Here is a 27,114-nt window from a genome sequence, read left to right as displayed (position 1 = left end):
AGGTGGTAGGGGTAAAACTTGAACTGGAAGATTCTTAGAAAATGAAACATTTAAAGAGCTTTTATAGTGTTATTTCTTTTAGATTGTTAAAATGATTTTTATTTGTTTCTGCTTTAGGAAAAATTGAAAGTGAATTGATGATAGCATGAATTATAGGGAAAAAAACTTTCATCTTTGTAATAGTCCCAAATTAGGGAAAATGGACTTATATAAAGTTTTTATAATAGAAAGGAAGATATATATGCTAGAATGAAAGAAGAACCATTGGAACTTTGAAACTAAGCGATCTGAAAGGGAATCAGAGGTGGCTCCAAGGTTTCTCTCCTGGGTACCTGGGTGAAGTCTTACAGAGGAATATTTCTGTGCTGTGCTGCAAACTGGAGTGTTAATCTCTCAGCCTTTACTTTTTTATCTGCACTGATCTTTACCAGGAGTCAGGTCTTTCTTTGCGGACTGTGAGCTTTGTTGATTAAAATAATTTAGATGTTTTTTTCCCAGCTTCTTTTTGCATCCCTTCTTTCTTCATTCATTTGTATCTAAGTGATATTTTATAAATTCTCTGAAGTAAAATGGTTCATCCATCCTTGCATCTGGATGGAGTCCTGTGAAAAAGATTTGTAAATGCCTTTGTTATCATGATGCTAAGAAGTACAAAGAAGGTAACCACAGGGTAAGTGAAGAGCTCTTAGGAAGAATACATTTTGAGTGTGTATATGTGAGTTATTGTGGGCATACAATTAATGCTCTGATTTGTAATCCATCGTAACTGGGTTGTTAGAGTCAGTGAAAGACACATTCATCTTTTCAGTTGTGTTACTAGTAACTATATATATTTGAATACGTTAGTTATAATAATATGCATTATAATATGTATATCATATATGTGACATATAAGATAATATATTTAATAATCATATATATAATATTGATTTATACAACAAATAATATTTTAATTATACAGCTTATTGGTTAGATGTAATCACTGGTTTTATCATTAACAGGTGTCTGGTATTCAAAATTTGCACTAGTTCAAATGAGTTAATAAAATATAGCCTTTGCCTTCATTGAGTTTAATAAGATACCCAAGTAAGTAAACATAACATGATATTTTACTGAAGGTATTTCTGATGGTGTTACTTACTTATTTTTTCTCAGAATTGAAGTACAGAAAAGGATGGCAACACAAAGTGGATGTAAGAAAAAGGATAGGAATTAAACTAGAGACTACATAGAACAATAAGGAAAGGGTTCATTTTAATTTTCATTCTACCCAAATCAGAATGAAAGGTTAGATTTTATTTTTGCCCCTATAGGAGGAACGAGTGAAAGTGAACCTATGCTAAGCCATACAGTCAGGAAGCATCTTCGGAAAACCAGACTTGAATTACTCCACAAAGAGTACGAGGTAAATACTAAGTAAAATGTTAAATGATGACAGCATTGAATTCTAGATAAAACTGAGCTATCAGTCTGGACTTCTTAGAGTAAGTATCCAATGGAATCTTACGTTAAATGCCAGCTTAAAAATATCTGATAAATTCTTTTTTCCTTTCCTGTTTCAAATAGGGAAACAGATGGAAACATTTCCTCTTTTTCTTGCTTTTAATTTTAAATTTGTGCTCAACAGAAACATCATTTTTTAAGTTGCTCCCTCAAGAAGCTGGGAGATAAAGGAAACTCTCAATGTAGAAGTCAGTCTTCCAACCCCACGTGGCATTATGATTGCAAACAAGTACTGTAACCTTCATTCTGTGTTTGTTTCTACCTGGAAATTCACTGCCGTTTATAAGTCTGATAAGTTCTGATACAGAAAAGATACTTATGTTAGCTACCGACAAAGAGATTTTGGTTTGAGATATGCTATTGCTTCTTTTTTGCTGCATGTTTTAAAAAACATTTTTAAAATGTTTGTTGAATTTTTAAATGATGTTTTTAAAAAATTATGTATGTGTAAGGTGTACAACATGTTTTGATATACATATACAGGGTGAAGTGATGACTTCAGTCAAACTAATTAGCATAGCCATCTCCTCACATAGTTACTATTTGTGTGTGTGTGTGTGTGGTGAGGGCACCTGAAATCTACTCAGCAGTGTCCAGTAGACGGGACAATATTATTACCTGTAGTCATCATGCTATACCGTAGGTCTCTAGACTATCTCTAGCTGCAACTCTGTACCCCTTGAACCATCTCCCTGTTTCTCCTGCCTCCCCATTTCCTCACTTTCCATGCTTGGTAACCACTGTTTAACTCTGCTTTTATATGTTTGACTCTTTTAGATTCCACATATATGTGAGATCATGCAGTTGTTTTCTGCATGTGATTTGACATGCAGGTGATTTGACATAGTGATGGAATTTTTTCTAAATTAGCTTCATGCTAATGGATATATATACTTTTGAATAAACATTAAGTCCAGTTGTCATTTTATATTGACTAAATGGGGGATAATATTGCTCTCTTCCTTTGACACAAAATATCTTTAAATTACACTACATAAATGGAAACCAGGCTGCTTCAAAAATTTTTTGAAATAAAATAGGGCATAGATAAATGACTGAGTAAATGTTCGTTCATATGTGTTTTCTTGTTTATATTTATTTATTCATTAATTTATTCAAACAAGTAAAGCCCTTTTCTCATTTTATAATGCCAGTTAACTCAAAACATATTGTAATTTAAAATAGTAAATAGTTCTGTGTTAACTCTAAAATGTATTCTTATTTATGTAATGAATATTTATCACACTTAGATACTAATCAAATTAATGCTTTAGGAGAGTGCTGGCATGTTTAAGTTTATTTTCTGAGAACAGAATTCCTAATAATTTTAGTTTAAGGTGAAATATCCATTATAGGTAAATAAATGGTATCACAGAAGAGAGTTCTAGCCCCAGTGTTTCATTGCTGGATTCAAGGATGTTCTACATGGGGAAAACTAATACTTGAAACAGTCACAGCAGTAGCTAAAGAGCTAGAATTCAGAAGAGTTCACAATTGCAGGTATCATTCTGACGTGGAGGGTGAAAGGACATGGTATATAGTTTCACTTCTATATGAAGCAAAAGAGAGACATCAGCCAAAACTACAGATTTCCTTGATCAAAACTGTATTTTTAAATGCCCCTTAGTAAAGGAATTAAACATGCCTCAGAATTTTCTTCTGAAGAATCTACTTCCTTATTGAATTCATGTGACTTTTCATATTTTCTGAATATTTAAAATGGAATTAAAGATTTGACATTTTCATTTTTTAATCATGAATGATCATTGAATTAAAAGCAATAGAGGTGCCAATTTTTATCAGTCAAAATACATTTTGAGAATTTCAGCTGTATGTGACTTTCTGTTTACAAAGTTATTCTAATGCATAAAGAATCTGTGTGTCTACAGGATTTTTAATGTAAATTTTAAAAACATGTCGACTTCACTCTAGCATGTGTATGTGTTTAGTGTCTGTGTCTGCCTGATGGCTGTGCAATGTTTTTTCAGGATGAAATAGATTGTCTGCAGAAAGAGGTAGACGAGCTTAAGAGTAAAAACGTCAGCTTGGAATCACAGATCAAGACTATTCTGGATCCTTTAACCTTGATGCAGGGCAACCAAAATGAAGATAAACTTCCAGTTGCAGATAATCCAAGTAAAATTGACCCAGAAACTGTAGCAGAGTGGAAGAAAAAGCTTAGAACAGCTAATGAAATCTATGAAAAAGTGAAAGATGACGTGGATAAGCTAAAAGAGGTAAGTTGTGGTTGTGTTTAAAATTCCGTAGTATTTTAAGTACCTTCAAAAGAATAAATAGCCATACTATTTTGAGTCATCCTTTAGATGATTTGGGGAGAAAGGACAAATCCCTGGATGAGCATTTAGAAACAATAAGAAAACTTTTTCTCTTTAAATCTTAATAGCTGCCAAGAAATAACAGGTGGTCCTATTTGTGACTGTAATTGGAGACTTTGTAATTGGAGACTTTGTAGTGCCTCTATATGAGTTTACATCTTCTTGTGAAAGAACGACATCAGTTTAAAGGATGTGTTTCTATTTCCCCCGCTTTGTGATTTGACTTCCTTTTTTTTTAAAAGCTTATGTCAGTAACTGCCATGTATGCATAAAGACAGACCTGTCCATTTCCCTACCTATAAAATGGAAGGTTTGGACCATCTTTTCTCTAGCACTCCCTTTCTCTGATGTTTTAATATTGTAAATAGTTAAAGACTTACTAATTCCAAGAGAACTGTGAGTGATGGCTTCAGACTACTCCATGCAAAAGAATATTGTCGCTGAGAGGCAGTTTAATTTTTTCAGTTATTCTTTATCCACGCAAGAAGATAGAGAAAGCATAGGTGAAAAGGGCAATCCTCTAGGATTTTCCAGTCTAGGTAAGGAGGTGATATGCATGGCATCAGCATTAGAGGTAATGAAGTGATGTAGAGCTGTGCTGGCCAGAGGGACTAGCCTTTTGTCTTGGCTTCAGGTTTATCCACAGTGGAGGCCTGTTGTGCTGAACAGAGATGGGCTTGTGGTATCCAAATTCACAGCCCCCATTCAACCTATCTGCATTCTCTTAAAATACTGTCACTGTGCTGAACTACTGAATTCCACCTCCTGAAATCATTAATGCTCTACATATTTTAGAGATGTACTGCCACATACCGGCTCTCTGATGCTCAGTGAGATTAAATAGCAGAGAATTATCTGCAACTCTGTGTGAATACTAAGTCAAATTGCATACCCACGTATAAAATAAATGCCATGTGGACTCAGGAAGGCCAAGATGAGAGAAAGTTGGAAACATAGTACTTTTAGAGAAAAAAAAAACTATGGATGTAATTGCACTGAGTTTGCTACAAGCCTAGGGGAAGTGTGTTGTTCCTTTGGTTTATAGTGGCCACCATTACCGTGTTAGTTTGAGAGGAGAAAAGGACATGGAAAGGTAGCTGAGAAGTCACGGTGTTTGTCAATCAGCCATGTCCTCATTAACTGTCCTTGCACTATCAGTAAGTTTTGTATGGTTTATTTTATATTGTTGAATTTCATTAAAATATTTGGCAATAAATGCTTCTTAGAGCATGAAGATATGTATGAAAACTCGACTCTGAGTTTGTAAGAGTGGTATAAGGGATGTATGTAAAAGAAAAGTACATAAAATATAGTTTTTCTTTGTTCTTTTAAAGATCATATGTTAAATTCAATACCCAAAGTTACCTTGAGACCTCACAATTATTTGGGATACTTGAAAAGCCCATTTTGAATACCTAGTGAAGGAATTAGGTAGAACTAGGCAAAAAACTGGAACATAAACTAAAAAAAAGTGGACTGCAGAGGCAAAACTTGAATGCAAAATACAAAATAACAGCATACTATAAAACAAATATAGGAATGCTGAAGATTCAGAATAAAGGACTACCTAGATTGAGTGAAATGGACTTTTTTCCTCATGTTTCCAAGACAAGTGCGTTTTGAACCATTATGAAGCCAGTGTGGAGATCACAAAGTATAATAGTTAGCTGACGTCTTTATTACTCTTTTAGGTGCAACAAATAGGCAGGAAGGACTCTCCCTTTTGTAACTTTACCCATCCAGTTCTCCTGAACTTGAAAATATCTCTGATAATTGAGGGTTAGCCAGCCCATAAAGAGCATCTTAGAAAGCCTCGGGACTGGTGAGAGACCTTGTCCAGGGGGATGGGGAAAAGAAATCAAATGAGGTTCTAATTTAAGCTTGTCATTCATCATCAAAAAACATTCACTAAGTGCCTCCTCTTACAGTGCTATGCTTGAGGGCTTAATTCATTGTGTGTGCATGTGTGTGTGTATAAGGAAGTATATTACCTTTCCTATGTCTTCAGAGAGGCAGTAATGGTGTTTATCAGTCACGTAAAGAATTAACTCTCCACAGTCCTGGTTGGTTTGCATCCATGAAGATAAGCAGGTACTCAATCCAAAAGGAACCTGGATACATCTGAGAGAGTTAGGTCTGGTGTTGAAAAGAGTGTCCTCCGCCCTGCTTCCCTTCCTCTTGGGGCATTTGTGTGTGGATGGGCAAGTAATATAGTCAAGAATTCTAGAAATTATTGGTCGGATTTTTTAAATCTATTTTCAGATTTTCTTAGTTTAAACCTTTTTGTTGACAATTGTTCTGACACTTTGAATGTTAATAGTCAGACAATGAATTTCTCCTGCTAGGTTAGTGAGATTGGTTCCTAGCCTGGGAAGTCTTATTTTTTGTTGGAATTCAGAAACACAATGACTAGCAGATTTAAAAGAAGTCACTTCTAAGATTCTACAACAGACACTCTACTTTTGGGGCTGCCCAGGATCAATATTGACCCTCTAGATTTTCTAGCAATAAATATTTTGTCAGGCAGTTTTTAGGTATGCAACTCCAAGAAGGAAATCATAACTTGCAATCTGAAAAAAAATCAAAAAAGAATCCATACAATTTATTAGAAAATATTGATCCAAGAGGTTGTGAGCCAGAGCATTTGGGAAAGCCATTTTGAAGAAAGCAAGCAAGTAGTTTAACGATATTAGATATGTTACCACTAAAAACTTTTAAAATAGCAACCAAAAATCAATCTCATAATGCAAGTTACTTAGCTGTTAGTTTTGTGAATAATTGCATGTGGTATATTGTTACCATGCTTAGAGTATTCAGTTATGTGAAAAAGGAAAAAAAAAAAAAATTGCCGATAGTCCCATAACAACTCTAAGCTAACTAACATAGCTCCGTTTATTTCCCTGGATAGAAGATTTGCAAAGTGCTTGGGGAATTTGGATTAAAAATGTGTGATCGTGTTCAGTTTCCCAAGTCATTCCCAATGGTGATTTTAAGTTTCTGAAGACATGCTCTGGTGTTCAGTTTTCTCATACTGTTGCTCTAAAACATACAGATGGCTCATGTCATAATTTTTACACATTTGTTTTTAACGTGTGCTTAATTATTTTCAATACTTTTTTTTTAAGGCAAATAAAAAATTGAAATTGGAAAATGGTGGCCTGGTGAGGGAGAATTTGCGACTGAAAGCTGAAGTTGATAACAGATCACCTCAGAAGTATGTATTTTGTTCATAGAGCAATGTTTCAGGTTATGTCAGTATTTTAAAATAAGCTGCTATTACATTATGTTTTTCACTGGATTCTTTGTTGAAACATGTAAGTTTAAGTAGAATGTCTTACCTGTAAATGTCAAAAGTGTATACTTAGGTTATTGGTGAAATCTTAGTCTCAGTTAATGCTAATGTCGGAAGAAAGGATTTCCTTCTTATCTTTTTTCCTTACCTAATTATCAAGAGGTTTGTTTTATGTGACCTAAGACTGGTGAGCCTCCACTTGGTTTTACATATAACTGTTTAATGATCCCAACAAAGAGTACGGAGACTAACATGATGCCTTTTGGATATTTTTTGAAATAATCTTAATGATAGTTAAAATTCATCCATTGCTTTGTCTTTACCAGGTACAACAATCTGTGACATAGAACTACTATTATTCTCCATTTACAGATGATAAAATGGAGGTATAGAGATCAAATTAATTTTTCTAAATCTTCACAGCTAGGAAGTGGTGGAAATAGGATTCGAACCCAGGTAGTCCAGCCCCAGAGCTGTGCTCTGTTACATTACACTGAAAGCTGTTATACTACCCATTACCTAAAAAGCCTATCTGAAATAGAATTTAAGGCTTCATTTGTTGAATTTTATACTGATTTGAACTGTACAATTAAATGAATTCTTTTATGGTGGGGATATTTTCACTCCATTCCAAAAGATACAAGATTGCAAAATTTTGAACAGTTAGTTTAAAATGCTCAGACACAGTTGAGAATTAAGACTTGAAGATTAAGAAAAGAGAGAGCACTTGAGGTTGTTATTGTTCTAGGGGAAAAAAAATGACAAGTGAAAAGAAAGTGTGAGCCCCATCCCTCTGAGGAGTGGCATATCAGAACTCCACACTTTCTTCCTGTCCAGCCATTTTCTCCTAATGGAAAAAGACGAGAAAGGCATAAACAAACATTGGAAATTCATCCTACCAGAAGTAGTTCTCTGTTTGTCATTTGAAAAGGAGAAAATATTGCCTTCAGTAAAACCAACTGTGGTATCAGGAAATGGTAGAAGTAAACCATAATTACTCAAAGCAGAGATAACTAACCAATAGAGAAAGAAGCATAGCTTTTACTTTTAAATAGTTCCTTCCCCTGTGCTCTCCAACCTCATTTTTCTTTTCACTTCAGATAATGTCCTACTTTGATGAATTAGTGAAATAAGCTTAGGAAGTGTTGCCGTTAATATATGGTGGTTTGAATCTCTGCTCTTCTTATTTATTGGCAGCTCGCCTTGCCAGTCATAATAATGTTTATCCATTAGCCATTTCCCACAGCAGGCTGAATGGAAGTAAAGCCATTTTGTTCGTAGCTTTTATTTCTTGAAAAGTTGCCCACCAGATTTTCAGATTTAGCACTAGCCACCATGATGTGTGTTTTTAAATATCCTTGATTCCTACCTGATAAACAACTGAAGAATCTCACCTAAAGAAACCTCACCTCTGTTTTCACAAGCAGTCACACTTCTGAATCTCATGTAACTTTGGGATTTGCTCTCTTTAGCTTCCATTGCTTCCCTTCAGGGGAAGGGAACAAGTTCACTTAAAAAACGATTTGAACTGACCCCTGTTCCAGATCAATTTGCAATGCATTGAGGTACTAAAAGTGTGGCATTGATTTATAGCCTTGTTTACCTCTGCATCACCAAATCCTAGTGGGAGTCAGAGAGAAGCTGACCACAGCTGAAAATACCCAAATCTGGTTCTCTTGAGGAGCGCTCCTATTTGTATTGAAAACAGTATGAAATTTTGAGAGTTCAAAAGTAAATGCAGGCAAACAGAAACCATCCATTCCATTTCATTTCCTTGATTAGGAAGTGCTTTGACCAATTACTTTTCTCCTCTACTCGGTTAGTTGTCAAGGTGTACTTTTTATATACGTGGCCTGAATGTCTAATGTATCTTTCAGGTTGTTCAGACATACTCTATGAATCAGGCAGAAGAGAGAGCTTTAAAATTTAGATACTAGAAAGGGAAAAAAGTTAAGAAGGTGTATTTGTTAGCTTGGGCTGCCGTAACAAATATATAGACAGGGTGGCTTAAACATTGGAAATTTATTTGCTTATAGTTCTGGAAGCTAGAAATCCCAGGTCAAAGTTCAGCAGTTTGGTTTTCTGGCAAGGGCTCTCTTTTTGACTTGCAGACAGCCGCCTTCTCTTTGACATGTCTTTGACATGTCTTTGACATGTCAGAGAGAGTGTGTACTCTGGTCTCTCTTCTTATGAGGCACCAGTCCTGTTAGATTTAGGCCTCCTCTTTATGGTCTCATTTAACTTTAATCACCTCCTAAAGACCCTGTCTCTAAATATAGTCATGCTGAGGGTTAGGGCTTCAACAAATGAATTTGGTGGGGGTGGGTAGGGAGAGTGGGAATACAATTCAGTCCATAGCAGAAGGTATTTCTTTTAAGGACTTGCATGGTGCTCTGTTGCTTAGTTGTGTCCAATTCTCTGTGACCCCATGAACTGTAGCCCACCAGGCTCCTCTGTCTGTGGGGATGCTCAGGCAAGAATACTGGAGCAGGTTGCCATTTCCTCCTATAGGGAATCTTCCTGACCCAGGGATTGAACTCGCATCTCCATGTCTCCTGCATTGGCAGGTGGGTTCTTTATCATTACGCCACCTGAGAAGCCCCCCTTTTAGGACACTCAAGCAAATATCATGCTGTTGCCCCGAAACTAGACTGCAGTCTAGTGTGAACAAAGGGGACTTAGACATGTACATTGATTTCAAGTAAATAGGATTATATAAAAGTAATGTATTTTATAATTTTTAAAAACAGTGGTGTAATCTTTAAAATGAAATCTGGATTATCATTTATCTCTTCTGCTATTGTTTTTTAGTCTTTTACCCTCCATTATATTTAATCTCAATGTGTACCTGGATATTTTTCCTTTTTCAACTTTAGCTTAGAAACCCCTTTGTGCAGTGTGGCAGCTGTCCCACTAAGCATACTTTTCTGGATTTCAGTAATATCCATTCTGTTCTTTGTCAACACTTCATTGTCCTGATAGCTAAACTGGTGGTCCAGAAAAATGCAGCTGTTTCTTTGACTTGATGTAGCCACTTCCTGAATTAGTCTCTCTCTTCTAATTTGTTTTACCTGAAGAAAATCATCTGCCTGCCCTTTCAGTTTTCTCTAACATGGACTTCTAAGAGAATCAGATTTTATATTTGGACTAAAGAGGGGGTGATAATGTCCTTTAGTTTGCAAGACTGGTACGTGAAGAAAAGCCATTCTCCCCGCCAGCCCAGAAATACTGAAAGTTTATTTACTTGACAGTATCCTAGATGCTTTGAACTGTACAAATTCTGTTTCTGACCCCTAAAGTTGGTTAGGTTTCCCTTACTATCTTGTACTTTCCCTTTTTAGCACATAATCACAATTACTAATAATTAGTGTTTTGTGTAATTATTTCGATGAATATTAAAGTTTTGTGTAATTATTCCAGTGAATTCAACCCTGAATATTCATTTGAGGGACTGAAGCTGAAGCTCCAGTACTTTGGCCACATGATGCGAAGAGCTGACTCATTAGAAAAGACCCTGATTCTGGGAAAGATTTGAGGGCAGGAGGAGAAGGGGGTGACAGAGAATGAGATGGTTAGATAGCATCACCAACTTAATAGACATGAATCTGAGCAAACTCAAGGATATAGTAAAGGACGGGGAAACTTGGAGTGCTGCAGTCCATGGGGTTGCAAAGAGTCAGACATGACTTAGTGACTGAACAACAACTATTACTTACTTCATATTTTTCTGAGTGAGGGCTATAGTTTTATTCACTATTATAGCCATGCATTTTATAGAGTTCTGCTCCTAGTATATATCTGTTGAGTAAATGAATAAAAATGTAGCTCCTGAGAGAATTCCCCTTCCATTTTGCCAAAGATTTAATGAAGAAATTTAGTCATTTTTCCTGTTCCTCTTCTCCATCTCCCATTTAATGGGGGATCCCGAGAGTGTCACACCTCCACATAGTAAGAAACAAAAATAAGAAGCTGAAGGAAGGTAGAACTGCATTTCTCATATTCCTAAACTGTACCTAGAAGTGTGGATATATTTGTCCTTGATAGAGTTAGGAGTTCCTAGTGATTTTTTAGCTTCAAATATTATGAAGCTTATTAATGACTTGTAAAGCATTTGGAAGTATTATGCCCTCTCTCCGAGGTCGCTCTGTTCAGTTGTGCCATTCTTTTTCTCTAGTCTCACTGGGCAGAGTTTGTGCCATGTTGCCACCTATTTTGAGGCTTAAACAGAGCAGCTGACCCATGCCCTTAGCTTCTAACTTATATTAATAGTGTAGGGTATGAAATATATATGTAGATATACAAAATTTTGTATACATAGAATTGCATAGGTCATTTAAATCAAACTTGGTCATAATTGGATTAATAATGGCTTTCCATTCTATAAATATATATTTGGTAATGTTATTGTATCTTTAGTGAGATCTGTGGGTTTGATAACGTTTCCCTGCAAGCATCGTTTTTACTGCCCAGCAACCCTAAGACTTATCATTATGGACCAGTTTTTACCCATGCCTCAGCAACTTCTGGAGGAAGATGAATGCTCCAGCTACTCCTGAGTGGTGATCAGTATTCTATTAGGACATGAAAAGAAGTGTTCTGAGGAGGACAGAATAGACTTCATAAATCATAAGCTGTACTTTCTTCCCCTCATGCTGTGTTTGTGTTCCTTGAGCCATCTCATCAGCTCCCATGGCTTTAATAATTTCTTAATATGTCAGCGATTACAAAATAAAATCTAAATCATTGGCCTTGCCTTTTCTTCTAAACTGTAGATTCATGTTTCCATCTGTCTATTTTATACTTTCACTCAAGATCCTGTACCTTAAATTCACTGCAAAGCACGAGTTAAATAAATGCCTAATTCTGGAGACAGACTACCTGGATTCAAGTTTCCCTTCTACTCTCTCCTTCCCCTACCCAATTCAATTTTCACTATACTCAAAATGGTTTTTTATGAAGTGTAAATCACGCTGTTAAATCTCTTATCTGAAACTGTCCAGTGTTTTCCTAAAATACAATCCAGACACTTTGCCACCTAGTCACGATGCTTGCCTATTCCATCTCATCCCCATGCCTTATCCTGCTCTAGCCATACTGGCCGCCTTCTGTTTCTAAAACATGCTAGAATTTTTCCATCTCTTAGAATGTCCACATCTTTATATGGCTGTCTCCTGTTATCAGATTCAGAGAGGCTTTTCCTGATCATTCCGTCTAAAGCAGTCCTCTGAAGTTGTCCCCATGACCTTTCCCTTGTGGAATTTAGAATGGAGAAGACAGAACAAGAGCTCAAGCAACTAAACAAACACAGTAATTTCAGACAGTAATAAGGGCTAAGAAGGCAGGTGATACTGTAACATTGGTTGTGCATTAACTGTGGGCTCTATTATCAGTACATCTCAAGTTTTAACTCATTTAACCTCACCCACCTACTAGATAGGTACTACTACTAGCTCCATTTCATAAGATAAACACTGAAGTACAGAAATTTTAAATATCTTCCCCCAAATCACAATGCTAGAAGGTAGACAAAGCCAGAGTTCAGTTCTAGAGAGTCTGGCTCCAGAGTCTGTGCTAATAATCTTATGCTGTATTGCTTCACCATGCCATAATTTTATCACTGCAGTCAAGACTGCAGAAGTAGAAGGTGCAGAAGCAAAGGCCGCTTCCTTCCTAGCTTCCCCTCCCTCCTTCCCTCCCTTCGTTCCTTCCCTTTCTTTAACATTTAATGGTGGCTTTATGAGTTGAATGCTTGAAAATATTCAACATGAAATTTAATTTACTTCACACTAATGTTTGCAAATACATTGTTGCTGCTGCTGCTAAGTCACTTCAGTCGTGTCCGACTCTGTGCGACCCCATAGATGGCAGCCCACCAGGCTCCCCCGTCCCTGGGATTCTCCAGGCAAGAACACTGGAGTGGGTTGCCATTTCCTTCTCCAGTGCATGAAAGTGAAAGTGAAGTCGCTCAGTAGTCGTGGCCGACTCTGTGTGACCCCATAGATTGCAGCTCCGAAATACATTGTTAGCAATTCTTAAATATTTCAAACAACTAACTTGAAGTACAGAAGGCTTGTTCTCAAATAACCCTTCTGAGGTGACATGAAATCTGAATGAAGCCTGTATGACTTGATTCTAACCTTGCTGCCCATCTCCTTCACTTGCAAAACCCCAGCACCTGAAAGGCACCTGATACATACTTGTTGAGTAATTAAATAAACAGATAAATAACATTTGATAAATTACTTGACTTGTTGGAGCCATTACTTTCTTTATGTAAACTGTGCATAATGTACCACTTTGAAGATGAAATAATTGTATGTCCTTGGCACACCACGTGGCACAGAGAACTGGTAGAGGTTTGCGTCTAAATAACTGGATCCGTTATCCATCCCACGTTAGAGATTGTTTATCCTCTCGCTTTGTTTCTGTCCTCGTTAATGGCTTTACTACTTATCTGGTTGCCCGAGATAAAAACCTCAGTCTTCCTTTCCCGCATTTTCCACTGCTTCTTCTCATCCCATTCCTTATTGTCCAGTATATTCTATCCTGTCTATTAAATTCCTGTGTAATGCCTCTTCTTCTTGTTCCCACTAGTTTCAATCCACGTGATTTCATGCTTAGCCAATTTTAATAGCCCTCTGCCTCATTGCTCTTGTCCTGTCACAGCTCTGGAGCATTTGCTGAATGTTGCCTGAATTCTAGAATATAAATTTGATCATCTCACTCTTGTTAATAACCTTGGGCGATTTCCCATTTTTCACAAATTGAAGGCCGGATTTCTTAGTATAGTACATGAGCCTCTTTACTAATAGGACTTTAGCTTAGCCTTCTTAGCTCCTCTCCAGCCTTCCTCTTCAAGTACGCTGCTGTGGCCATGATGAATTTCTCACTGGGCCTGGATTTGCATGTGGTGACATGTACCTTTGCTCATGTCTTTTCGTTTGCCCCTGGTCCTCTCCATTACCCTTTCATTTTTTATTCAGCTTGATTAATCCCTACCCATCCTTTGAGACTGAGCCCAGTTGTCATTTTGTCTATGAGACTCTCTTAAGATTTCCTATTGTCCTTTTATTGTATTGTTTTAAGGATTATGCTGTATACTGATCAGTTCCATGACTGTCATGCTCAGTTAATCTTCCAACTCCTTGGAATTAAGACTTTTTTTTGACCATGTCACATGGCTTGCAGGATGTTAATTCCTTGGCGAGGGATAGAACCCATGCCCCTGCAATGGAAGTACAGAATTCTAACCACTGGACTGCCAGGGAATTCCCAAGACTCTTTTTGTGTATGTGATGAACTCAGTGTGTATCTGTATAAAGTGTGTGTGTGTGTGTATGTGTATTTTTCCTCTGGGACATAGCAAAAGGACATAGCAGTCTCACACTCTAATGCTTTACACTGCTGCTTGGAGGGAACTGACTAGGGAATTAAGACTTGAGCTTTCTTGAAGCTTAAGGTATATAGGGTTTAAGAAGGCAAAGAGAGATTCCTGGCATTCTCCAAATGAGGGGAGCAGAGGGATTCCCTGAAGTCTTCCAAAATTGTCCTAGAGCTTGAGAGTTTGAAAGAGGAAGAGGGGAGACAGTGCCAGGGCTTGTGTTTTGAGTCTGAGTCTCCTCAGTTGAACAGGTTTTCCTGCCCTTACCCGTCTCCATGCTGACTGTGAGCTGCGCCCCTTCCTAGTTCCCAGGTCTAAACTCCTCCTCAACTGTGTCTCAAGACATACCACCAGTACCACGCCTGGCTTTCAGCTTCCTCAGCAACACCTCTGCTCTTGTTGGCCTCGGCTGTTCTCTCTTCCTGACCTTTTCTGGCCTTTTTTGTTTCTCATGATTCTGCTCTGACAAACACAATGATTCCTGGTATTTGACCCCAGCCTGATCCACTGACTGATTCTGCTATGCCCTTTGGTTTTCCCGGAAGGGGGACTTGTAGACTGTCAGGGGAGCCTGATGATACCCTGGGGCCAGACTGTGACAGCTGGGTGTGCTCAGGCCCCTCAGCCGCCTGAGGGGCCCTTCTCTGGATATTCAGCTAATTGGGGGTGGACAGTTACTGCAGTTTTCTGTCACCTTGTCTTTATTGTATTGATAAGATATTTTAGGAGCCTGCAGTGCATGCTAATGACTAAGCGGTAAGGTTGTCAGAAAGATTACGAACTGCTTTAGAACAAGGATAATGTCCTTTTGTTTTCTTCCTCATCGCCCCTCAGCATATATTAGTCTTCAGTAACTGTCATCTGAGTAATAATTACGGAGTGGCTATATCACAGTTTTTTGTTTTATTTTGTTTCATATTATTCCTCATACTGAGAGAGAGAGATTGATTTAACTCTAGTGACAAATGTGTAGATCGTATTAGTCCAGAGATTTTTAAGTATGCTTTTTTCCCCCAACCACAGTTGTATTCTTTTATACTATTGAGATTTTATTGTTGTTAAGGTTAGTATACTTTGGGGAAAGGTATGAAATCCTTTATTCCTCTGAGGACTATAAAAAGATACGAAATAGCATGTCTCAAGATTCTCTCCTTCTATGAAAGATTAGGATCGCCATTTATGTCGTGTCAACTTCAAGGCTGCTCTTAGAGGATAGAAAATTAGGGCATTCCTCTATGGAGCTGAAATACCTTTATCAAATAGAATGGAATTTATTTCACAGTAAAAAGAGTAGTCCATCTTCACAGGCAGCAAATATAGATGTGGGATGGCCCTTTTCAGAGACTTACCACGAAAGGAACATATTCCTTTTCAATTTGCATATACTGCCCAACACTTGAGTGTTCTCTATTAAGAATTTCTAGGTAGAATTGAAGTGGCCGATGCATGATTAGTTTAATAATATAAATATGCACACAAAAGCTTTCTTTAAAGTCGTATTAGTAATATGAACTATTATTTTTAAATTCGGTTCTGTGTTTGAAAACTTGCAAATCCAGACACTGCCTTTATTTTTTGAGAGGTGGAGGAAAAAGGAATGGCTGCAAGGGCTGACCTCTGTCTTTAGGGAGGAACTGTGGCTTTTTTTTTTTTTTTAATTCTTGCAGATATTGGAGCACATTCTGTTTTGGGATAAAACTAAGATGCAGTGTAGCATAGCTTATGTTTTTTATTCCTATTATACTCCTGTGTAAGTAAGTACTATGTGATATTTAGGTCCTAAAATTTTTGCATTTAAAATTTTGCTCATTTCATCAGTAGCTTTGTTTCTTTGTAGTTGAAAATGCCTGCTGATTGTGCATGAGGTAGACAAGAAGATCATGTATGTTTTTTATACATAGAACAATTAAAGATGGAGCTTCCAGTTTATGATTCTAGTTCAGATTTAGTTTACATATCTCTGGTTAAAATAGTCACCCTTTTTGGGTTGGCATTTGCCAGGTTGATCTGTGCTACAGTTTCCTGGAAGGCCATTTTAATAAATGATCTTTGGCAGCTTGAAAATGCTCTTGAACTTATGTCTAGAACATGATAGATGTTTGATAAATGTTTATTGGCTTTGTGCAGACAGATCTGAATGTCTTCCTACATCTTGTTATTTCTTCTCCATATTAGCAAATGTATGTATTAATAAATATTACAACATTGCTAGACTTGGCACTCAGTAGACATGCTAGCATTTTCACTATGTCATAGTATAAATAGGTGCTGATATTACTTAAGCAGGGATCTCACGTTTGGGCATCTCATGGTTTCATACATGGTATTTGGACTTAGGCAGACTTGGCTTCCTGCTGCTTCCTTTCTGTATAACCTGGGACCAGAGACAAGTGCTTTAAGTGTCTCATTTCTTCATCCTTAAAATAAGAAACATAGCTCTTGCTTCATAAAGGTGACATGATGATATATATCAAGTATATAGCAATGTACTTGACACAAGTAAACTTTAGTAAATTGTGACTACTGCTGTTAACTGTCACCATCATTGTCATTAATCGTCACTTACACTACTGTAGATTTACCTGTTACACTTTTGGTAATGTCCATCCCCAGAGTTCACTTTTATTTATTTATTTGGATGTTGGGCCAGGGAATGGAAACATTGTTTTGGGTCCTCAGGAGGGAAGGTTTTTTTCCAGTTCTCTCTCAGTAGGCTTCATGTGGCTTAATAAATTTTTGTGGACTCAACTATTGTGACAGGATTGGCCATAGATAGTAACTTTTATGATTACCAAAGTCTCAAGAAATGTACCATTTTCATAACTGAGTCTTTCATTTTAAACAGAGAAACTCTCTTGAAGAAACCCTGGCAAGTCATTGGGTTCAGCAGTGGCTGAATGTCTAGGGCACTTCCCAAAGCTTCTCTTGCAGTTTAAAGACAGAACGCTTTCCCCAGTCCTTCCGTTACACACAGAAGGATGAGAATAGATACAGGTCACACACATACAGGTCATTGGGAGCGGGTTAGAGAAAGGCCCCCACCAGCAGATACAGGCTGGAGCTGCCTCAGTGCTGGTCCTCCCTGTACGCTTTCCCTGGAATACGCCCCTCCCCATTCTCTCCACACATGTGCATGGCAAAGCACATGCTGGGACCTCTCCTTTTCTTCCCGCTTCTAGCCAAACTCAGGTCCCAAGGAGCTCCTATTACACACTACTCACTTAAGTTATGTCTAATCAAAGAGAAACTCCAATATTTTGGCCACCTGATGTGAAGAACTGTCTCATTGTAAAAGACCCCGATGCTGGGAAGGATTGAAGGCAGGAGGAGAAGGGGACAACAGAGGATGAGATAGTTGGATGCCATCACCAGGTCTATGGACGGACATGAGTTTGAGTAAGCTTCAGGAGTTGGTCATGGACAGGGAAGCCTGGTGTGCTGCAGTCCTTGGGGTCACAAAGAGTCAGACACAACTGAGCGACTGAACTGAACTGAATCAAAGAGAGGCATTTGCAGACTTAAGGAATCTCCAGCTCGCACATCATGCTTTATGAGAAAATAGTGAGGGAAGGGAACAATAGAAAATTTTGTTCTCCCGAAGGTCTGCCTTTCCTCCATGTTTAAAGTGAAGAAGATACTTGCTGGTGTCTCTGCAAGTCAGGGGATGAGAAGGCATACAACTGCAGCTGTGTAGCCAGGCAGCGCTGCAATAAAATGTGCTCTATGACGGGTCATTTTTTCTTAGGTATGTGTAATAGTTCTTTAAAAAACAATTGTTTGAGACTCACTTAAGTTTACTTGGTTTTCCCACATACCAAGCATTACTTTACTACAGGTAATCCTCACTTTCCATGTTGTGCAGAACCATATAAATGACCATTGAACCTAAAACCATGCAAAGCAATCTTAATAATCAGTGAGAAAAATCACATTGTTCTATAAACTTTAATAATTTTATCAAAACATTGAATCTCTATAAATGTATATAAAGATGAAAAAATAATAAAACTGATACCTATTTAGTACTTAATATTTACATATACAATGAATTACATATAGAAGCATTGAGAATTGGAATGTCATTTCTTTATTGAAAACTTATGGACAATAATTTGAATTGTGCTTGCCTTCTTATCATATAGCTTATGATAATAAAAGCAGAAATTTTTCTGACACTTCAACAAATTGTCGTATACCTAAGTTTGCATCAGTAAGTTCGCCTTTCCCAGTTCCTCTGGCTTACCTAGGTTTTCTTAAATAGCAACAGTTTCAGCATTCCTAAGTCAGCTATTCTTCTCTATATTTCCATTTGATTCTAACTTTACTACTAGCATCACCAACTCAATGGAGTTCCAGGAGTTGGTGATGGACAGGGAAGCCTGGTGTGCTGCAGTCCTTGGGGTCACAGCTGAGCAACTCAACTGACTGACTACTAGCATTAATCACTTTACCATTTGTTTGCTACATCTCATCTTTGTTGGCCAGTTTTGTGTTTTGAATTTCCGTTTTTGTAAAAATGTCATGTCACAGCACAACTCTATGTTTTATTGTCTGTGTGTGAAGTGGGTAACGCATGCACAGTCACTTTCAAACTTGGAGAGAAATGACCCGATTGGTCACAGGCTGAATCACAAACGCTGGCTCAGATCCAGAGATTGTTTTTACTTTGTTTCACTCTCAGCTCAGGTGCCAAATTAGGAAAAGATATAAAATCAAAGGTACATGAGGCAGAGGGGCTCACTTCCCCAGAGCACCTCTTGTTCCTCAAGAAGATGTTTCTGAAATTTGGTGGTCTTGGCAACCTACTGGGCTTGCCGCATTAATCCGTTTTGTTTGGGCTACCATTAAGAACTAGAGAGGCAAACTCAATCACTCAAGTTTCACGGCTCGTTAATGGCCAAAGAGCTCTAGAGGTTCATTCTTTTCACGCCTGGTTCTGGCATTTATTCTTTTTACCACATTTACTTCCTCTCACCCCTTCAAACACATTCTTTTCCTCCTGTATGATGAGCTATGAGAAAATGTGGTCTTGGGACTTTTTCATTATTAGAGATGCCTTTATTCTAGTTATAATACTGCAGAGGTCAAACCAGTAGGACTTTGATTTCTCTTACTTCTAGTAGAGACAGGAACACTCTTGTACCTATGTCGTTTTTTGGACAGGAGAGCCCTCAGCCAGAACGTGTACATCGGTTAACGCTGCAAGAGGGAAAATCCCTTAAACTTCTTAGATTCTAGCAAAACATACTTCTGATATCAGATGCAGCTCCCAAACTGCTTTCTGTTTTCTCTGACGTAATGAAGCCTTTGGCCATCACTGCTGCTTTGAAAATCAAAGCCTTTGGTCTCTAATGGAATGTTTATAAAAATACTCCATTTTGAAATTTGCTCAGGAAAAGGAAGTATGGTAAATGATTTTAGAAATCCCTCTAGCTTGCCTTGGCATTGATTCATTTAATGTTATGTACTCTGGAAATATCTTGAATTAGAGAATAAAGAAGTATTAAAACCCAAGTTAAATAAGCTCTTATCCTCATTGTTTTCTTCCGTGGAAGTATAGCATCAGTTATGCATCTCTAATTGTTATTTCTATATGAGCAAGTAAACTGTGTTTTGCCAAATTTAATATCAGTATCTAGGGTAAGCTAAAAATATGTCAGAAGTCTCATATGTTTTCATTCTCTTCCTAAGGTGAAAGTGGAAAGTTATTTTAAATGGAGTATAGAACAGCAAGCCTGTATAATAAGAACTCTACTGTGTATGTCATTCTCTGTTGCTTTCCTTGGTGTCAGTAGAAAAGAAAGGAAATAAACAGTCAGATACATGGAACATTTAGTTTACTAATATAGTGACTCACAATACATGTAAAAGAGGCCCAAGGACCTTTGGATTATCCTATGGTGTTGGCTCTGTCTTGATGTAAAGCATTGATGTATCTTAAAGTAAGAAAATAACTTTTATTCAAGAAATATTTAATGAGAAACTACTGTGTACCGAGGATTATTCTAGGGAGCTAACCATGGTTCCTGCTTACTTGGAGCTTATGTTCTAATGAGTAAGAGAGACAGAAAACAGATAAACTACATGGATCAGTTAATTTAGTTGATCAGTTCATTGACTTTCACTATATATATCTTTTGGTTTGCCCACCAGCCCAGGGTCCTTATTAGCATGGAAAAAAGGTTTGACTATTCAAAGTATTGGAGAAGGCAATGGCACTCCAGCACTCTTGCCTGGAAAATCCCATGGACGGAGGAGCCTGGTGGGCTGCAGTCTTTGGGGTCGATAAGAGTCGGACACGACTGAGGACTTCACTTTCATGCGTTGGAGAAGGAAATGGCAACCCACCCCAGTGTTCTTGCCTGGAGAATCCCAGGGACGGGGGAGCCTGCTGGGCTGCTGTCTATAGGGTCACACAGAGTCGGACACGACTGAAGCAACTTAGCAGCAGCAGCAGCAGCATTCAAAATATTATGTATTGAAGTAGAACTTTGGAGAATTGAGGGCAGTGACCTTTTAGAAAATAGCAGCTCCATCAGTGACTCCTCCTTGCTTGTCCCTCTCAGATCTGCTTTGTTGCTGGCCTCTGTTTTTAGTTCTCATGCTGCTTTGGCTTTCTCTCCAAAGTGATACAAAAAATACACTTAGGCTATCATTTTGACTTCAACTCAGAACATTTGTTAACTAACTTTTTAAAAAAACATAATAGTAAAAAATGAAGGGCATCATCAAATATAGCATCATAAAATGACATTATATCTGAATTTCAGGCTAAAACCTAGAATAAGAAGCTGCTAATATTTTGGGAAACATTCCTTATTTGTCACTACTGAGTCTCCAAGGACATCCTATGGGAATAGCTGACTTACTATTATTTGATTTGATTTTTTTCCTCATCTGAGGATCAGTTCAGTTCAGTTGCTCAGTTGTGTCCAATGTGACCCCATGGACCGCAGCACGCCAGGCTTCCGTGTCCATCACCAACTCCTGGAGCTTACTCAAACTCATGCCCATTGAGTCAGTGATGCCATCCAACCATTTCATCCTCTGTTGTCCCCTTCTCCTCCCACCTTCAATCTTTCCCAGCATCAGGGTCTTTTCAAATGACTCAGTTCTTTGCATCAGGTGGCCAAAGTATTGGAGTTTTAGCTTCAGTCCTTCCAGTGAATATTCAGGACTAATTTCCTTTAGGATGGACTGGTTGGATCTCCTTGCTGTCCAGGGAACTTTCAAGAGTCTTCTCCAACACCACAGTTCAAAAGCATCAATTCTTCAGCACTCAGTTTTCTTCACAGTCCAACTCTCACATCCATACATGACTATTGGAAAAACCATAGCTTTGACTCCATGGACCTTTGTTGGGAAAGTTATGTCTCTGCTTTTTAATATGCTTTCTAGGTTGGACTTAACTTTCCTTTCAAGGAGCAAGCGTCTTTTAATTTCATGGCTGCAGTGATTTTGGAGCCCCCCAAAATAGTCTGTCACTGTTTCCATTGTTTCCCCATCTATTTGCCATGCAGTGATGGGACCAGATGCCATGATCTTAGTTTTCTTAATGTTGAGTTTTAAGCAAACTTTTTTACTCTCCTGTTTCACTTTCATCAAGAGGCTCTTTAGTTCTTCTCCGCTTTCTGCCGTAAGTGTGGTGTCATCTGCGTGTCTGAGGTTATTGATATTTCATTTGAGGATAGTTTTATTATTAAAACTGCATAAGAAAAAAGTTTTATCTTGGTAAGCAAATTTAAGACTGTCACTTTTGCTGTTTGCATTAACTAAACATGCTGCACAGTTTTTCCGTTAAAAAGTATGTGGGTTTCATTATGCCAGAGTAGTTACAGTCAGGAACTCACAGTTTTGTTTTGCTTTTTTTAGCTCTTGACTAAGCTGTGCAGGGTCTTTGGACCCTGACCAGGGATTGAACCTGCACATCCTGCATTGAAAGTATAGTCTTAACCACTAGACAACCAGGGAAGTCCCCAAACCCCACATATATATTTTTGCTGAATGAACTTAAAGGTCTTTATCCACCTTTTAAAATTCTCTTGCAGAAACTGCCGCTCTGTCAAATACCACCTTTACAAACAAAAATTATTTTCCTTTGGCGAAGAAGGAAAACCACCCATCATTGATTTAACCAAATACTCGTAATCATAAACTTTGTCTTTAAAACAAGGAGGCTAGTTATTGTAGTTGCTTTTATTTTTGTTATACTTGTGGTGCCTGCTTGATTTTTAGAAGTTGTAGGGAGTATGCTCTTTTTGGGAGTTCAGTTAATTGCAGGGAGTAGATGAATATTCAGCAACCTGTCTTTTAAGGCCCTTTCTAATCCTGAGATTTTATGAGTCTATATTTACCTTTGCCCTTATTCTTGTCCCTCAGTGCAAGAGCAGGAATCATGTTAGGGGAGAGCTGGGGAGTGAATTGGGCTTTAGTTTAGGAGGAGGTGATGGGTGCTGAGTGGGAGTCATAGAACATACAGTGGTTGACTCAAAGAGGTACAGTTACTGTTGACTCCCTCTCCTTTTTTATGTTTTAATACTTAGTACATTTTATTAATTTTAATTATTTTTGTAATTAGGGAAAAAAAAGAAAAATATAAATCCATAGATTAAAGCAAGTTTTAAAAATCACCTTCTCAAGTACCGTGCTCCAAACAGACAATCCTTGAATTCTTTAAGATTGATGTCTATTTAAGTCATTGAAAAAATGATTAATAAAAAGCCTTTTAAAATACTTTTGTGGAGAGAAGTTATTTTTCATGGGATTAGGATATAAAACCTATGTTTATTGACTCCTATGAAGCAGTTTCCTGAAAGGTGTAATTTTCCTTGGTGGCCAGATCAGATAGAATTTAAGGTAGATATTTTATGTCCCTTGGAGCTGGACAGTCCTACCAAACATTTTATCATCAACTCCAAATATACCACCATCCAAACATTTGGTGCTCAAAAACTGCTTTCTGAGCCAAACCCAGTACTCATTCTTAAGGGAATAGTGAACCCAAGATAATCCCAAGTGAGAGGAGTGAATTATTGTTGTGTTCTTTTTCCCATACTTTTCAGAAAATGTTTAATGTGTATTACATTGGAATCTCAAGCACTGACTTTGTATCTCAAAGTTAGAAGAAATGAGATTGATGTCCCACACGGTTGTAAAATGCCAAAAATAAGTAGAGCTGAAATGAGTTAAAGCCGAGTATTCAAAAAGGCCAAGTGAAAACTTCAGATCAAGGGTAGCTGTAATTGAAAGGGTCCAAATAAGTATTTAAAACCACTCCCTGCTGGAACTGCTAAGATTTCTGAATTTCAAATTGGCATTTTATGTTTGACAAGGTGACATTGTATAAGAAATGTATTGTAAAACACTGCTGTACGATAGGAAAATGATTGAATGTAAATATTTCAAGATGTGGACCACTGTTCAAATGTTATCATAAATCTTTGCCATTGTTTTAGGGTGTAACTCTTCATGCATATATGAGCTGGATTGATAGCGCCAGCACTTGGGGAGGGGAATCATCAGCAAGTTTCTGCCTCGCTGTCAGCACTAGCGTGATTTGACCACAGAAGTATCCTATTAGGTCTTTCCTATTATTATCATATGCTTGTAATTACATAAATGGGGAAACCCTCTTTTGAAGATAGTACATCTGCCCTTGCTCTTATCCTGTTCATTGAGCAGTCTGAAATGTCACTGTTACATGAAATTAGGATGGGTGGAGACAGTTTGCATTCTTAAACTTTAGAAAGAAGAAAGCTTAAACTGTAAGGTTAACTATCCTTCCATTCCTTGCAGGTTTGGAAGGTTTACAGTAGCTGCTCTGCAGTCCAAAGTAGAGCAGTATGAACGTGAAACCAATCGTCTCAAGAAAGCACTGGAACGAAGTGATAAATATATAGAGGAACTGGAGTCTCAAATTACACAGCTGAAGAATTCAAGCGACGAGAAGGAAGCGATGAATGCCATTTGTCAGAGAGCACTTTCTACAGACAGCAAGGGAAGCAAAGGCACTGAGGAGGATATGGCATCCAAGAACCAAGGTGATGGTGCAAGAAAGCAGCTAGGCTCAGCCACCTCGAGTTCTCACCTGGCAAAACCTTCTAGCAGTTCTGTCAGGCAGGAGGGCACCAGCAAAACAGAACCAAATTGTTCTAAGAACCAAGACCTGTATCAGAAGCGAGTGGAAACAATGCTCACTGTGACAGATACAAGTATGGATACCTATCTGGAAAGAGAGTGGGGAAATAAGCCAACTGACTGCATGCCCTATAAAGATGAAGAACTCTACGATCTTCCAGCTTCTTGTGCTCCTTTGTCCCTTAGTTGTCTTCAGCTCAATACGCCAGATAATAGAGAGAGCTCTGTAGTCAAAGCAGGAGGTTCTAAAAAGCAGTCAAACCATCTTAGAAAATTGATGTTTGATGATTTCTGTGATTCTCCGAATGTGTGTAATAAAGATTCTTCAGAAGATGATAGAAGTGAGAGTGAAAAGAAATCAGAGTGTTTTACTTCCCCGAAGACAGGGTTTTGGGATTGTTGTTCCACAAGCTATTCCCCCAGCTTGGACTTTGAAAGCTCAGAAGAGAACACAATAGCAAATTGTGTTGGAGAAATTTCTTCAAAATTGAGTGAGAAACCAGGTTCATGTTTATCCAAGAGGTTGAATTCTCTCCGCTCTTTTGAAATGAATCGGACAAGAACATCCAGTGAAGCATCAATGGATGCAGCTTACCTTGACAAAATCTCGGAGCTGGATTCAATGATGTCAGAGTCAGACAACAGCAAGAGCCCCTGTAATAACGGTTTTAAGTCGCTGGACTTGGATGGGTTATCAAAGTCATCTCAGTGCAGTGAATTCCTTGAGGAAACAGATAAGTTGGAAGAAAGAACTAAACCAAACCTTTCTAAAGGTTCTCTAACTACTGATCAGTTAGAAAATGGAAATGAATGGAAACCCAATTCTTTTTTTCTCCTCTCTCCATCTGACCAAGAAATGAATGAAGATTTTTCACTCCATTCCAGTTCAAACCCAGGAACCAATGAAATCAAACCACCAAGTTGTTTGTTTCAGACTGAGTTTTCCCAGGGTGTTTTGTTAAGCAGTACAAACCGGCTATTTGAAGATCAAAGGTTTGGGTCATCTTTGTTTAAGATGTCCTCAGAGATGCCTGGTCTTCATAACCACCTTCAGTCTCCTTGGTCTGCTTCTTTTGTGCCTGAAAAAAGGAATAAAAATGTGAATCAATCAGCAAAAAGAAAAATCCAGAGCAGCCTTTCCAATGCCAGCCCATCAAAAGCAACTAAAAGTTGACAAATTAGAAAGATGTCATTTATGTTTTTGTCCTGAGAGGAATATAAGGTTTTAAAGTTACTTTTTCTTCCCCTCATAAAAGCTCTGTACAATTTTGAATTGATAATCTTTAGTCAGGTGTCAAGTCAGAATGGTGGATTAGCCTGTACCCTGGATACTTTTGTTCATTTTGAAGAGTTTAGTCTTTCATTTTCATTTAGGGATCTTTTTGACCAGAGAAGTTAGGGAGAGGGTTCCTTTTGTGTCTGGTTTCGGTATATTTTGTTTTCTTGAATCTTGATTTATCTATTTGGATACAATGACCTATTAGTAAGTCTCAGTTATCTTCAGAATTTGGATTTCTTAAATAAAAGCTTTGGTGCAGTCTATATACTGTTCATAAGACACTTTTCTTTAAAGCTTCTTAGGGTGGAAATTCTTTTTCCTGCCCCTTTTAATTTATGTTTAGTGATAGTCTTTTATTCAAGGCCACGATGGAGAAACAGCACTCAAACCTTAGTCCAGTACTCACTGGCTTTTTTTTTTAGGTTTTACATATATGTTTGCATTTTTAACAATGTGTTTTGTCCAGTTTTTGTGAAAATATGTTGCTAGGAAGAGAGAAATCATTTTCTGTATGAAAATATTTGTTTTATGTCTGGTAGCTCTCATTCTTTTATCTTTTTGTGTGTGTTGAAAGTCAGAAATTTGCCTACTTTAGCAAGAAGGCAGGTTTGGAGAAGATTAAACATGGTGGCTTTTCATTATTTCAGATATACAGGTGCAAAAGCACTCATTGCCAAGTTCTTGATCCACTTATGCCCTAGGGGAGCTTTCTTTGGAGTGGTACAGTTCTTGTTTGCATGTTACTGTTCTTCATGGAAACTCTGTATGCATGGTAGCAGTCTTGCTTGCACTGTTTTACTTACTTAAGAAGAAGAAGTTTCAGTTGGCTAAAAGATTATCTTTTATGTAGGACAGAAAAAAAGATTGTTTTTCATGAAGAATGTTGAGAGGAGGGTGAGAATAGGTGAGCTAAGCACAATTTTTAATTTAGGTTCTTAAAAGATATATTCTAAACATGTTTGGTATGCCCGGATAGGCCTTTAAAAATGGTTTGTATGTTAATGACTTGTTTATCTAATGTGCACTGAACATTTTACATTAATACTGTACTGTTTTACATTAATACTGCATGCTTTTCTATGTGAACTGAATAAAGGATGTCATAAACACTGTAATCCTTGTTGTTGTCCCATGTTGAATTAGCCTACGAAGACCAGTACAACTTAGCATTTTTTATTGTATTGCT

General features: G+C 37.7%; 1 protein-coding gene across 1 annotated transcript in view; it reads left to right on the top strand.

The window, feature by feature from the left end:
* Positions 1-27,043, top strand: part of OBI1 (ORC ubiquitin ligase 1) — a 40,995-nt gene extending 13,952 nt beyond the window's left edge. The window contains exons 3-6 of the mRNA XM_004012192.5: positions 1,314-1,405; positions 3,492-3,740; positions 6,965-7,053; positions 24,308-27,043. Coding sequence (XP_004012241.2) covers positions 1,314-1,405; positions 3,492-3,740; positions 6,965-7,053; positions 24,308-25,823 — 1,946 coding nt within the window. The 3' untranslated portion in view covers positions 25,824-27,043. The remainder of the gene's footprint in view (positions 1-1,313; positions 1,406-3,491; positions 3,741-6,964; positions 7,054-24,307) is intronic.
* The last annotated feature ends 71 nt before the right edge of the window (positions 27,044-27,114 follow it).

This window comes from Ovis aries, chromosome 10 (assembly GCF_016772045.2).
Source record: "Ovis aries strain OAR_USU_Benz2616 breed Rambouillet chromosome 10, ARS-UI_Ramb_v3.0, whole genome shotgun sequence".
NCBI classification, from domain to species: domain Eukaryota; kingdom Metazoa; phylum Chordata; class Mammalia; order Artiodactyla; family Bovidae; genus Ovis; species Ovis aries.
The sequence above is the reverse complement of the archived record's forward strand: the minus strand, read 5'-3'. Positions and strand labels throughout refer to the sequence as shown.